The 14,440-nt window shown below is 39.6% G+C and overlaps 3 protein-coding genes across 3 annotated transcripts; 2 read left to right on the top strand and 1 right to left on the bottom strand.

Annotated features, from left to right (window-relative positions):
• Nucleotides 1-395: 395 nt before the first annotated feature.
• Nucleotides 396-6,542, bottom strand: LOC104095368 (formin-like protein 21b). Its single transcript, XM_070182401.1, has 7 exons — nucleotides 5,129-6,542; nucleotides 2,846-2,944; nucleotides 2,173-2,214; nucleotides 1,998-2,079; nucleotides 1,859-1,909; nucleotides 1,697-1,778; nucleotides 396-1,607 (listed from the first exon to the last, which is right to left on the bottom strand). Exons 1-4 carry the CDS (start codon nucleotides 5,165-5,167, stop codon nucleotides 2,002-2,004), a joined length of 258 nt encoding a protein of 85 aa, XP_070038502.1. The 5' UTR covers nucleotides 5,168-6,542; the 3' UTR covers nucleotides 396-1,607; nucleotides 1,697-1,778; nucleotides 1,859-1,909; nucleotides 1,998-2,001.
• Nucleotides 6,543-7,220: 678 nt separating this feature from the next.
• On the top strand, nucleotides 7,221-10,104 carry LOC138897610 (uncharacterized). The gene is made up of 3 exons (XM_070183602.1): nucleotides 7,221-8,193; nucleotides 8,251-8,472; nucleotides 9,983-10,104. Exons 1-3 carry the CDS (start codon nucleotides 7,221-7,223, stop codon nucleotides 10,102-10,104), a joined length of 1,317 nt encoding a protein of 438 aa, XP_070039703.1.
• A 2,989-nt stretch (nucleotides 10,105-13,093) lies between these two features.
• LOC138897609 (putative glycine-rich cell wall structural protein 1) lies at nucleotides 13,094-13,789 on the top strand. The gene is made up of 2 exons (XM_070183601.1): nucleotides 13,094-13,481; nucleotides 13,527-13,789. Exons 1-2 carry the CDS (start codon nucleotides 13,094-13,096, stop codon nucleotides 13,787-13,789), a joined length of 651 nt encoding a protein of 216 aa, XP_070039702.1.
• The last annotated feature ends 651 nt before the right edge of the window (nucleotides 13,790-14,440 follow it).

Raw genomic sequence — 14,440 nt, 5'->3', positions numbered from 1 at the left:
CACACAGAAATACAAGAAGCCTTTTCTTCTTCTCAAAATCTACAAAAATAAGCTTGGTTAGTGAGGGAATTGGCACTTGTATTATAACACAACTCTCAGCACAATGCTTGAAGGAGTACACGACATTAGGACACTCATATAAAGCTTTAAATGCTTAGTAGTACACTTAGGACTTTGGAAATTTCTAGATCTATTGGTGGGTTGCTTGCTTACCAAAGGTGGGGGTCTCCTCCTATTTATAAGCCCCCAAGGATCATTGTAGACTCAAAAAGTTGGGCTAGGGCTGACTTGGCCACCAGAGTGCCCATGGGTAGCAACCCTAAACCCTTAAGTGCCTTCTAGGCACTTCTGTTGTCAAGTGGTCGGGCTGGGCCGTAGACCATGCCCAGCCCTAGACCCATTGCATTCCGTGTCACATCCCTGTATGCTAACCCCCTCAAGCCTCCTTGGCATATTATTGGTCATTCTTCCATATCACCCGGGCAAACCATTGTTATCAAAGATGAAAAGCGCAAAAAGCTCTACGGTATGTTGAGGCTTTAGGCGCAAAGCACAAATAAAGCGCAGGCTTTAATTACTGTTTGGTGACGCCTCTTCAGGATTACACTCATTGGCAAGGAAAAGTACACCTTAGAGCTTTGATGACAACACTGAAGCGCCCACTAAGCGAGGCGAAGCGCTCAACATGTTTTGAGCCTCGCTTTAGGGCTTAAGCGCGCTTTAAGCGCACCTTTGATAACACTGTGCGAACCTCGCCATTATTGGACGCCCGTCCCTTGACATGTACCTTATCATCCTCGCGCATCACACCACGTGTATGACATGCGCTATCCATGGGCGTTTAGCCTCGCGCATATACCTTGCCCTTGTCAGGCACCATGCCACACTTATGATGTAAGCCTTGCTTGTACGCTATGGCTCCCGCTCGTGCTTCACCGCCGTTGGTCACCACGCCTTGTGCATGCTCCATCATCGCACATCCTCTTGTGCCAACACTACCACGTGTGACGGCCATGCACCATGCCAATGCTTCCCCGATTGCGCTTATTTTATTATTAAACTTAAACAAACAATCATTTGATGTTGAATGTTGAAACCTTGAAATCCTCTCAGTTAGCCCCGTCCATGGCCACCTTAGCCCTTGTAGCATGTGCAAAATATTTTTGGCAGGTTATGACTCAGAGCTCAGATAAACTTCGCACTTTGTCAACTCAATCTTGAGCCACTCATCAATCATCACTGAGCCAAACTAAACTAACTCAACTTAAGCTTAAGTCACCTTCAATCTCTCTCAATTTACAGCTAATTGATATATACTACCTTAGAGCTCAAGCTTGCATATCTAAAGTAACATCCTGACATTTAATAGAGAAAAAACAGCAACAAATAATTACAGTCTTTGTGCAATTACAACAAGATTAAAAGAAATTTCCAGGAAACAAGTATGATCTAAAATGATGCAACTTTACATAAAGGTAAAAACAGAAAGGCATCATAACACAATAGTTCTACCTTGCACAGATAATGCATCAAGGTCATTTTGTTGTTTGTAGCACGAGTGTCAGAAAGCTTAAGAAGACTGTCCAATTTGAACCCTACAGCAGATCCTGCAATGTAATTACAAAAACAAAGATATTATTCACAGCCAAACAACTAATCTATTTTGTATGAAAATCCAGATCTTAGAAACTTGTACCTCGTGCTGTACCCTGATTCAGTGCATTTCCCAATGTTAGAATGGTCTGCATTATTTGACATAGTTTGATAGATTCTTTCACCTACTCGATCAGGAAATGCAGTTAGAATCCAGTTGAAATCAGAATGTGCCAAATCAAACTTCATAAGGTATTAAAAGTACCTCTCTAGTAGCATTGTTAATTGTACTTAGGTTAGTTCTCAAGTCAGTCACCTGAACAATTCAAGATATTACAGTCAACAGAAAAATCAATGGCAGAGTGCATAGACATTGGTTCACTAACAAGTACAAGAGCGAATACCTGATTAGAAAAAAGTGATAGTAAATGAAAACACTCTTAACTTGGACTCAACTCGTGGGACCTTCATCAGCTCCAGGAAAAACTGAAACAGTTATTAATCCAGTTAATTACTCATAACTTAGAGGCTAAAGAATTTTGTAGTTTCCCATATATATATAGTCAAAATGGAGAAGACCTGCTCACACTTTCCAAGCATTTCCTTGTCCTCATTATAGTTCTGGAAAATAGAACATAAACAGTAAGATCAAATTTTGAAACCAAAATTAACTTTTAGTTGTTAAATGGCAAGTATTAAGAAACTAGCACAATTAAATTCATAAAGGTAAGCGAAATCAAGCAGAAACAAGTATACACAACAGACTATGATATACACATCCACAGACACCAGGAAAGGGAGTCATCAAACGTAAGCTTGCACATCATAGATGCAAGTACATACTCCATATAAGCATGCAACTGCCAAATGGGTCATTCAATTATGGGCATCAATCTGCACAGCTACTTACACAAAAGGCACATCAACAAAATCATAGGCCACTGGCTCCAATGACTTGCTGAACTAGTGTTCTAAAATCAAATACAAATGCAAAAGGTGAATGTGTTGGTCTTGGCTCCAAAGTACCATTGGTAAGAACTTCAATGTGAATTATGTCTCTAAACGAGGAGAGTTAAACAAAATTTCTCTAAACGAGGAGACTTAAACAAAAATTGAAGCTAATTTCAGAAGATATCTCTAACATTATGAATGAACTCAAAATAAATGAATAGATGCATAATACACAAATATTATTGTGATCTAAACTTTGCCATGATAGGCAAGCACTGCCAGGATGAGAACGGGATAGTACCCTTAGTGTCTCCATTTCTTCTTTTGTTGGGCAAAACTTAATAAGATTTTCGACTTGATCAATGTCCAGAGCTGACGAATCCAAAGCCAAAACAGCATTCTGTAAAACATGCATATACTAATTTGTCAGAAATTCAGAAATTTTTAGTAAAAAGAAATCCTATTTGTATTCGCATAATAATATTGGCATGAGATGAGTTTAAATGGAGTAACATGGTCTGTGGGGACTCATATAGCCAACCCTAACTTGGGACTGATGCGTAGTTGTTGTATTAGTAAAGCAGATTCAGGGTAAATATTTCATTCATTTCAGCCTACCTCCATTAAAACTCAAAAAAGACAAACAAAAAACCATCCTAAGAAACCATGCATGAGCATCCCTAAAGAATGTTCACCACGCTGACTGAACACATGCATGAATCGGCATATTATTACTGTGCATTACTACAATACGATTTGACGACAAAGCCAAAGGGTAAAATATTTTATACAATATCTATAGTGATTCTTTTGAATTTCAGCAGAAATATATCAATTGAGTTTAACATTTAATTTTGATCTCCTCAAGTCTGGTGAAATTACATGATCTTTTCAACTCTCTAAAGTTGTTAAAAATATAAAAGAATAAGTATGTCTTTTTGATCAGTAGTTCTACAGCTAGTTCTTTCTTCAGTAACTTCTATTTTCATAATATATTTATAACTCATTTTCTCTTTTTACATTTCATTGAACTCTGTCTATTTCTTTTTTTTTTCAATGACAATGGTGCCCCGTCCTACTTGTGCGCGCACCTCCACTAATCTATAGGGTACATGATACCTCCTATCGGCATAGGTATGGGTAACTCTGCCCCCAAAATTTAATCAGATGAGAGAAACTGCCTCTTAACTTTTTGCCTCTGTTCGTATTTGAACTAAAATCCTAGGGCCTCTCCCACCTCATTGACCACTGGGCCACACTCTTAGGTGCTCATTGAACTCCACCTATATGAGAAAAGCATAACTAACTTGAAATTGAATTACGAGGAGAATTGTGATATGTTAACGGCTCTCATAATAATAGTCGAACTACCATAGCTCTTTTGAATAAGGCCTGACGGCTGGCATAGAGCAATATGGATACAGATGATTCACATAGCTAACCCCGACTAATTTGGGATTCGTTCTTCGTTCTTTTATTGAGTAGAAATATAGATAGTTATTCAGTATATCATTCTTTTTTAAGAAAAAATAAAGATATTTCACTTTCAATTTAGAGTTCAAGACATACTGTGATCTTATTCTTTATTTGTTAAGAACCATCTTTTTGTCAAACCCATGATGATGATTCAATATTTTTGCATAATATTGTATCTATTTGGTTCATCAGATACTTCTATAGATTTAGCAAATGTACAAAGGGACAAGAACCACAACAACAACAACAATATGGGTTTTTTTCCACAAGTAGGGTCTGGGGAGGGTAGGATGTACGCAACCTTACCCCTACACTGGAAGGACAGAGAGACTGTTTCCGATAGACTCTCGGCTAAAGAAGGTGAAAGAAGCCCTAATAGCAAGTAATAACAAGACAATATAATTAGAAAACTAAATCGACGATAGCAACAGAGAATATGAAAGAGGTACCAATAGCAAGTAATAGCAAGACAATATATTTAGAAAACTAAATCCAAGGTAGCAAACAAGAATACGAACGAAGTACTGCTAGCAAACCACGGAAGTACCGATGGCAAGTAATAACAGGGCAAGAAATACGATAATAGCAAACTAAGGATAAAAGGGTACCGTAACAATAACAACAACATACCCAATATTATCCCACACTGTGAGAAAAGGGTACCGTACTAACACTAATACTATCGAACTAGGAAAGACAAAGGGAAACGCGACTACCCTAACCTTCTACCCTAATCTTCAACCTCCACAAAGGGACAAGAACCAATATACTAAATTGTAACCTTTTGGAAAATAAAGTCTTACAGTATATACATTCAAATGTATATGTTATTTGTTACTTGATCACAATTGATAAAAACATAACGACTCATTATTACTTTTTTTGGTAGTTTAATTTGTGTCACTTTTAAAATTATAAGTAGCTCGATTTCAAAAGTTTCTGATTGTCCTAAACCCAAGTAGAGATTAACTAATATAATTATTTCATATGATAAACAATAAAAAGGTTTGGTCGAAAGACCGACCTGTGGACTAGGATACATAAACTAGTGCAAGAGATTAAATTTTGAAGTTGATAGTAGAAACAAGAAGATGCTAAAAGAACTCACCAGCATATCAGGCAATTGAATCTTGATTTTTGTAAGCATGATTTCGCAATTGTACGCCTTGCGCAAATCGACCTGACAAAAGCATTTGTTAAGAAATAATTCCCGTTCTTTAACAAGTTAAACCAAAATTTAACACTTCCAGTCTTTCACTACAAACAGAGGGAGTTCTGTAAAATGGACTCCCATACCTCAGGAAGAAAAAGAAGCCAACATCCAATACACTGTTCACCAATTATTCCATAGTGATCTCATAATATATAGTGAAAGCTTTAAAGTAAATGTTTCTTTCTATAGAAGAGATTTATCTCTTCCCAAGTTAGCACTAACAGATAAATTATGTAGCAAGTGAACTGCAATTCATTCATGGTCAATGGCCATCCCAACGGGACACGTCTATGTTAGAGCACAGCCTCCGCAACCCTTTCATTCTAATCCATCTAGACATGTATCGCAACCTATAAAAATGACTTTGCTACATGAATTTATTTTACAAACTAATAAAACAACTTCTAAGAAATTTTCAAAAGATAACCATTTGAAATTTTCTTGATATGATGGACCCCATCCTCCAAACCTACTACCTCTACCTAGGAGGCCCAAGTGGTATTCCCCTCTTTACCACTTGGTGACTCGAACCCTCAACCTCATGATCTGTGGTGAAGGACCTTACCACCATGATATCCCTCCATATTCGGTCAAAGATAACTAACTTAACTTTCCTGAAACAGAAATGGTGTTACCTCTGAGATGGAAAAAAGTAGAACTTTTCCACCCAAAGTTCATCATTTCATCATTCATATATGTGTCCAGCAACCATAAGTTCTTCTCTCTCTTGGAATGCTTGCTTCCAAACTTCGCCTATGTTAAACCCATTTAAGGTCTTACTTTCAACTTCTTTTCCACATTGTTAGCCACAACTTACCACTAAAAACCCTCTTTAAAACCTATCCAAAATTCTTATTATCTTTATTTAACTAGTGAAAGAAAGAGATCTATACTCATCCTACAACATTCTCCTAACTACGCGAAAAACTTGCTTGATAATGCCTATCAGGACAATGAGTCCAAGAGGCATCCCTAACCTTCCAATTTGGCCATAACTGAGGACTTGGCTATTACTCCAAGAGTAACTTCACTTACTTTTCATTTTTGAAAAAAGAAAAAGACATAAAATATACATGAAGAAGGTTATAGTATCCTCAATAGATTTGACTCGTCACAAGACTGTCTCATACCACTTCTATGTTGGCGCAGAAGCCATTAGCTGGGTGGGTGGAAATTACGTGTTTTGGGAAGTCCAAAGTGGAGGTAACACAGCTGCCCAAGGAAACAAGCAAGAGAACTTTTGAATTTTCATCCAATACTAGGTGCATTGAAAGTGAAGGTCACGGGGTGGCAATATTCTATTTCTAGATCGGATTTACTACTTGCTAGGTATATAGTATAGTCTATGTATATAGTATAGTCTTGTCTCACATTGGAATATGAGTAGTATGTCTTTGCATAGTATAACTATAAATAAGGACCTCTTGTATTGTATTAAACATCCAATATCAATAACATATTTTCTCCCGTGCTTTCTCACATGGAATCAGAACAATTGTGAGAGATTTATCGCTATGCATAAATTCCAGCGATTCCGGGAAGAGAAATCAGTCAGCAGAAATCTTTTTCCGGCGACTCTTTTTAAGGTTGTTTTGCGTCTGCTTCGTCTCCGTCAGTGTTGTGCAAAATCCAACACTACCACAAGAGTCTTCACTGTCCGACGACCAAACCCTAGTGAAAATCTCCTGCAACAGTCTCCTCACGCACCACCAGAAGCTCACGCGCCGGCGCGTACGATCACTTCCGGCCATTTTTTGAAAAACTTCCTTCAGAACAGTTGGGTCGCCTGGTAATTCCGATCCTACCCTTATTGTTTTCATTTCATTCCGACCACTTTGAGTTTTTTCCGGCAGCTACAATACTATTCCGACAGCTACATTAAGATTCCGGCAGCTACAATATTTCCTTATTTTGTTTCTATGTTCCCTTACTCTGTTTTAGTGAATTACAATTGATTCTTTCTCTTATTTGGTAATAATTTGCAATGATGTCTTTGGGATTTGATGCTTTAGGGTCTAGAAACATGAGTTCTGAAAGCTTTAGTGTTATTATTATCTCGGAACCTTTAATGGGAGGTTCAAACTACTTAGCTTGGGCTTCATCTGTCGAGTTGTGGTGTAAAAGCCAAGGCGTTCAAGATCATCTAATCAAACAGTCTAGCGAAGGAGATGAAAAGGCAATAGCACTTTGGGCAAAGATCGATGCTCAATTATGTAGCATCTTGTGGCGATCTATTGATTCCAAGTTGATGCCCTTATTTTGTCCATTCCAGACATTTTATTTGATTTGGTCAAAGGCACACACCTTATACACTAATGACATATATCGCTTCTATGATGTGATATCGCGGATGACAAACTTAAAGAAGCATGAATTAGATATGTCTACTTATTTGGGTCAACTACAGGCAGTCATGGAGGAATTTAAGAAGTTGATGCCAGTTTCTGCTAGTGTTGAAAAACAACAAGAGCAGCGACAAAAGATATTTCTCATTCTTACCCTCGCTGGACTTCCTAATGATCTTGATTCAGTACGCGATCAGATTTTGGCTAGTCCGACTATCCCGACAGTTGATGAATTATTTTCTCGATTATTCCGCCTTGCTGCAGCACCAAGTCACCTAGTGATCTCATCACAGATACTTGATTCCTCTGTTCTTGTATCCCAAACAGTGGATGTTCGGACATCTCAAACTATGGATCATAGACGAGGAGGAGGTCGTTCTGGAAGATCTAGACCCAAGTGTTCTTATTGTCACAAACTTGGACACACTCGTAAAATGTGTTATTCCTTACATGGTTGTCCACTCAAAAATGCTTACATTGCTCAGATCGAGACTACAAGTAACCAGGGATTTTATTTATCTAAAGAAGAATATAATGAGCTCCTTCAGTATCGAGCAAGTAAGCAGACATCTCCACAAGTAGCCTCAGTTGCTCAGACCGATACTTCTATTACTGGTAATTCTTTTTCTTGTGTTTAGTCTAGTACTCTTGACCCATGGGTCATGGACTTAGGCGCTTCTGATCACATCGCTGATAATATATCATTTTTGTCAAATATTGTATATTCACAGTCTCTTCCCACTGTTACTTTAGCCAATGGATGTCAAACTAAGGGAAAAGGAGTTGGACAAGCTAATCCATTGTCTTCTATCACCCTTGATTCCGTTATTTATATCCCTGGCTGTCCTTTTAGTCTTGCATCTCTTAGTCGTTTGACTCGTGCCCTCCATTGTGGTATATATTTTATTGATGATTTTTTTATTATGTAGGACCGCAGTACGAGACAGACAATTGGTACAGGACGTGAATCAAAAGGCCTTTACTACCTTAACTCACTCAGTCCTTCCACAACATGTCTAGTTACAGATCCTGCAAATCTAATCCACAGATATTTAGGACATCCGAGTTTATCCACACTTCAGAAGATGGTGCCTAGTTTATTTAGTTTGTCTACATTAGATTGTGAGTCGTGTCAGCTTGGGAAACATACCCGAGCCTCCTTTTTATATAGTGTTGAGAGTCATGCAGAGTCAGTCTTCTCCTTAGTTGTAGAGTCAGTTCATCCTTGGGATTTCGTTATTTTGTTAGTTTTATTGATTATTATTCAAGATGTATTTGGCTTTTCTTAATGAAAGATCGTTCTGAGTTATTTTCTATATTCCAGAGTTTCTGTGCTGAAATCAAAAACCAATTTGGTGTTTCTATTCGCATTTTTCCTAGTGATAATGCCTTAGAATATTTATCTTCTCAGTTTTAGCAGTTTATGACTTCTCAAGGAATTATTCATCAGACATCTTGTCCTTATACTCCTCAGAAAAATGGGGTTGCTGAGAGAAAGAATAGGCACCTTATTGAGACTGCCCGTACACTTCTAATTGAATCTCGTGTTCTGTTGCATTTTTGGGGCGATGTAGTTCTCACAGCTTGTTATTTGATTAATCGGATGCCTTCATCTCCCATCAAGGATCAGATTCCGCATTCAGTATTGTTTCCCCAGTCACCCTTATACTCTCTTCCAACCCGTGTTTTTGGGAGAACGTGTTTTGTTCATAACTTAGCCCCTAGGAAAGATAACTTAGCTCCTCGTGCTCTCAAGTGTATCTTCCTTGGTTATTCTCTTATTCAGAAGGGATATCGTTGTTATTCTCCAGATCTTCGTAGGTACTTTATGTCAGCTGACGTCACATTTTTTTAGTCTAAACCTTTCTTTACATCTGCTGACCACTATGATATATCTGAGGTCTTACCTATACCGACCTTTGAGAAGTTTACTATAGCTCCTCCTCCACCTTCGACCACAGAGGTTTCACTCATACCAACCGTTGAGGAGTCTAGTGTTGTTCCTCCTAGTTCCCCAGCCACAGGAACACCACTCTTGACTTATCATCGTCGTTCGCGCCCTACATCAGGCCCAACAGGTTCTCATCCTGCACCTGACCCTACTCCTACTGCGGACCCTGCTCTTAGTATACCGATTGCACTTCGGAAAGGTATACAGACTACCCTTAACCCTAATCCTCATTATGTCGGTTTGAGTTATCATCGTTTGTCATCTCCCCATTATGCTTTTATATCTTCTTTGTCCTCAGTTTCCATCCCTAAGTCTACAGGTGAAGCTTTGTCTCATCTAGGATAGCGACATGCTATGAGTGACGAGATGTCTGCTTTACATACAAGTGTACTTGGGAGCTTGCTCATATTCCCTCAGGTAAATATACTGTTGGTTGTCGTTGGGTTTATGCAGTCAAAGTTGGTCCCGATAGACAGATTGATCGACTTAAGGCCTGTCTTATTGCCAAAGGATATACTCTGATATTTGGACTCGATTACAGTGATACCTTCTCTCCCGTGGCTAAAGTGGCTTGAGTCCGCCTTTTTCTATCCATGGATGCGGTCGGTCATTGGCCCCTCTATCAGCTAGACATTAAGAATGCCTTTCTTCACGGTGATCTTGAGGATGAGGTTTATATGGAGCAACCACCTGGTTTTGTTGCTCAGGGGGAGTCTCGTGGCCTTGTATGTCTCTTGCGTCGGTCACTTTATGGTCTAAAGCATCCTTGATCCTGGTTTGGTAACTTCAACACGGTTATCCAGGAGTTTGGCATGACTCGTAGTGAAACTAATCACTCTGTATTTTATAGGCACTCTGCTACAAGTCTTTGTATTTATCTGGTAGTCTATGTTGACGATATTGTTATTACTGGCAATGATCAGGATGGTATTACCAATCTGAAGCCGCATCTCTTCCAGCACTTCCAAACCAAGGATCTAGGCAGATTGAAGTACTTTCTAGGTATTGAGGTTGCCCAGTCTAGCTCAGGTATTGTTATTTCTCAAAGAAAATATGCTTTAGACATTCTTGAGGAGACAAGGATGATATGTTGCAGACCTGTTGACACTCCAATGAATCTAAAGTCTAAACTTCTGCCAAGACAGGGGGAGCCGCTTAGCGATCCTGCAAGCTATAGGTGGCTGGTTGGAAAATTAAATTATCTCACAATGACTAGACCTGACATTTCTTATCCTATGAGTATTATAAGTCAGTTTATGAATTCTCCCTATAATAGTCATTGGAATATAGTTGTCCATATTATTCGGTATATAAAATCGGCTCCAAGTAAAGGGTTACTGTTTGAGGATTAAGGTCATGAGCAGATCGTTGGATACTCAGATGATAATTGGGCATGATCACCTTCTGATAAACGTTCTACATCTGGATATTATATTTTAGTAGGAGGCAATTTGGTGTCCTGGAAGAGCAAGAAACAGAATGTAGTTGCTCGGTCTAGTGCAGAAGCAGAATATCGAGCAATGGCTATGGCAAAATATGAGCTAATCTGGACCAAACAATTGCTCAAGGAGTTGAAATTTGGTGAAATCAATCGGATGGAACTTGTGTGCGATAATCAAGCTGCCCTTCATATTGCATCAAATCCGGTGTCCCATGAGAGAACTAAACACATTGAGATTGATTGTCACTTTGTCAGAGAAAAGATACTTTCAAGAGAGATTTCTACAAAGTTTGTGAGGTCGAATGATCAACTTGTAGATATTTTCACCAAGTCTCTCACTGGTCTTCGTATTGATTATATATGTAGCAAGCTCGGTACATATGATTTGTATGCACCGGCTTGATGGGGTGTATTAGTTTACAACTATGTATATAGTGTAGTCTTGTCCCACATTGGAATAGGTGTAGTATGTCCTTGTATAGTATAGCTATAAATAAGGACCTCTTGTATTGTATTGAACATCCAATATCAATAACATATTTTCTCCCGTACTTTCTTACACTACTGATATTGAGTTACAACACTGTTAGTTAGCCAGAGTACAGTCCTACCAAGTACTTCAAGAATATCATGGTAATTTGGCACTAGTAGCAATTTAGGTGTGTCTTTACTTCTAAACTCCTCTTGAGTTTAAATCATTAAAACAATCATCTTACATGTACTAGTCAACAACAACAACAAACTCAGCTTACACTACTAGTCATGGAAGATTATTGATGCTTTCATATATCTTTTGACCTTATAAATGTGCAAATTCAACACTATCTTGGCATTCATGCATTTTCAGAATAGGCAAAGACACAATGTCAAATGTTTTATTTGGGCAAGAAGAAAAAGCATAATTGCATGGGCAACTGATGACATATGATTTGATATAAAAGGGCAGCCCGGTGCACTAAGCTCCCGCTATGTGCGGGGTATGGGGAAGAGCCGGACAACAAGGGTCTATCGTATGCAGCCTTACCCTGTATTTCTGCAAGAGACTGTTTCCACGACTCGAACCCGTGACCTTCTGGTCATATAGCGGTAACTTTACCAGTTACGCCAAGGCTCCCCTTCAATGACAGATGATTTGATATAAATCTATGAATTACAGTGCCATGTATAAATGTAACTTCTACGCTCAATTACCATTAGTCAAGTGCAGCAAGCATCATTAAGAACCACTGTGCCTATTTGGCTAAGAGGAAAGTAAGGAGTATCAATAGGAGAAGGATTAGCTAACTAAGATAAGATTCAGCTTCCTTGTCCATGCAAGGAATAAAGAGGAAGGAGAAGAAAGTGGATGAGCTAGATTATAGTATCCTCCATTACATATCCACTTCTGCAGACCGGAGGAGTTTAAGGTTTAATTTGAGCCTAAAGTGAAAAATGTTCACACATGTAAGCGAAAAATGTTATTAACACATAAAGCACTCTCAAGTGAGAGTGAGTGCCAGAGGAAGGGAACAAAGACAGAAATGAATTAGTATCTCCAATAAAACAAATAAGGTAGTGAGTGAAATATACAAAGGAAACATGGCATTTTCATCCTACATGTCTATTGCGTGCCTTGCTCAGAAATTTAAGAAAAAGTGAATAAACTTGTTTAATAGAAAATCATCAGCACATTAACTATTATAGAGACTAGAAACAAGATAAAGCATATATAATTTGCCAATTGCACCTTTTCTTGTTTGTTGATTTTGGAACCACGTCGAGCTCCACCTTTGCTAGTTCCATCAGTAGCTGAAGCCACCGAAAACTAATTTTCGAGCTCTGTAATATCAATTTTGGGTGCTCTGTCACATACATTAAAAAGGTTTGATCAGAACTTCCCATAACAAAGAGATAAATAACAAAAACCCGATGCAAGCTAGGGTATACTCAAAGTGGTCAGAACTAACCTAATGATGACCTGTAATGGAGTTTAACGAGACAAAATAAATAGAAAATGTTATGATCTGCGTATTAAATTGAAATGACCCAGAAGTTCTCATTGTAATATTTCATCCCCCAAAATAAAATATGCATACCTGGATGTATTTTCCTTATTTTGCGTATCTGCCCATAAACTCCTTTGCATGGCCCGTGTAACTTTCAACCAATCTAAAGGCTTCAATAAAGCTTTTTTAGGAGTAATTGAAGTACCTCCTGCACCTCGCCCTTTACCTAGAGCATTTGAGCCTACAGAGGCTCTTACACGTCCAGCAGATGAAGGTGGTGGTGGTGGCACATTATGTCCCTTTCCACAAGGTGGTGGAGGCGGAGTGGGTGTCAAAGCCCGCCTAGGGGGTGGTGGAGCATTAGGAGCCTTTGGTGCTAGTGGAGGTGCACGTGGAGTTGAACCTTGCCTAGGAACTTTCAAAGGAGGTGGAGGAGGTGCAGGTGGCCTTTTAGAATTGCTTGTAGGTGGAGGTGGTGGTGGTGGAAGTGCCAGCGGAAATGACCTATTTGATGTAGCGGATGAAGGTAGAGGTAGTGGATGAGCCAATGGAGTTGACCTATTTGATGTAGAGGATGAAGGTGGAAGTGGTGGTGGTGATGGAGGTGCCAACGGAGTTGACCTATTTGATGTAGAGAATGAAGGTGGTGGTGGTAGTGGAAGTGGAGGGCCCTTGAGAGAGACAGAAGGGGGAGGTAGGGGAGTTACACAAGGCAAGGGCGTACACTTAGATGACACCGAAGGTGGAGGGGGAGGTGGTGGTGGTGGAGGAGATAAAGGGGGGAACTTGGAAGAGACAAAAGGAGGGGGAGGGGGTGGTGGTGGTGGTGGATGAGATAAAGGGGGGAACTTGGAAGAGACCAAAGGAGGGGGAGGGGGAGCTAATAAATTACAGTTAGATAGCCCCGAGGAGGAGAAGGTAGAGATGGAGGTGGAGGAGGAGCACTCCGAGAAGTAGAAAATATAGGGACAAGAGGTGGATGTGGAGAAGCAGGAGTTCATAAAAAGCTCTTATTTGGAAGTGGTGGAGGCGGTGGAGGTGGCGGAGGTTCTCTAGCAAAGCTATCAGGGAAAGTTGAATAAGTATGTTCTCTTGGCGGTGAAGGTCCTCTATTACCACCGATTGAAGGTGGTGGCAGCGGGAGTGGAGGTAGAGGTAGAGGTGATCTATTAGAACTTGCAAGTGCTGGAAGCGGAGGAGGACACAGTACAGAAGAAGGGCCACCAAATATAGGAGGAGGAGGTGGTGGTGGTGGTGGAGGAGGTAATGAAACCTCCTTTCTAGGAGAACCAAACACAGAGAGTGCCAAAGGGGGAGATGGTGCTGATGATTCAGGGACTTTTGTACTAGAAATCAAGGTGACGAAGGTGGTGAAGGTAATGGAGAAGAAGAGGAAGTTCTTGTATCGCAATCTCGAACTTTCTTAGAATGTTCAGGAGCAATGACAGCATCCAATTGACTGTTATTTTCAGAAGGAGGCTGAAC

This window comes from Nicotiana tomentosiformis, chromosome 8 (genome assembly GCF_000390325.3).
Source record: "Nicotiana tomentosiformis chromosome 8, ASM39032v3, whole genome shotgun sequence".
Lineage (NCBI taxonomy): Eukaryota > Viridiplantae > Streptophyta > Magnoliopsida > Solanales > Solanaceae > Nicotiana > Nicotiana tomentosiformis.
Note: the sequence above shows the minus strand (reverse complement) of the source record. Positions and strands in the feature narration are given on the sequence as shown.

What these genes read in the sequence shown, in the direction of transcription:
- LOC138897609 (XM_070183601.1), top strand. Translation starts at nt 13,094, where the DNA reads ATGGCCCGTGTAACTTTCAACCAATCTAAAGGCTTCAATAAAGCTTTT. An exon ending in ATTTGATGTAGCGGATGAAG is followed by an intron (nt 13,482 to 13,526) that starts GTAGAGGTAGTG and finishes TATTTGATGTAG; the next exon opens with AGGATGAAGGTGGAAGTGGT.
- LOC104095368 (XM_070182401.1), bottom strand. Translation starts at nt 5,167, where the DNA reads ATGCTTACAAAAATCAAGATTCAATTGCCTGATATGCTG. An exon ending in AAGAAATGGAGACACTAAGG is followed by an intron (nt 2,215 to 2,845) that starts GTACTATCCCGT and finishes TCTATTTTCCAG; the next exon opens with AACTATAATGAGGACAAGGA. An exon ending in TGCTTGGAAAGTGTGAGCAG is followed by an intron (nt 2,080 to 2,172) that starts GTCTTCTCCATT and finishes TAACTGTTTCAG; the next exon opens with TTTTTCCTGGAGCTGATGAA.
- LOC138897610 (XM_070183602.1), top strand. Translation starts at nt 7,221, where the DNA reads ATGTCTTTGGGATTTGATGCTTTAGGGTCTAGAAACATGAGTTCTGAA. An exon ending in GACCGATACTTCTATTACTG is followed by an intron (nt 8,194 to 8,250) that starts GTAATTCTTTTT and finishes TCATGGACTTAG; the next exon opens with GCGCTTCTGATCACATCGCT. An exon ending in GACTCGTGCCCTCCATTGTG is followed by an intron (nt 8,473 to 9,982) that starts GTATATATTTTA and finishes GGGTTTATGCAG; the next exon opens with TCAAAGTTGGTCCCGATAGA.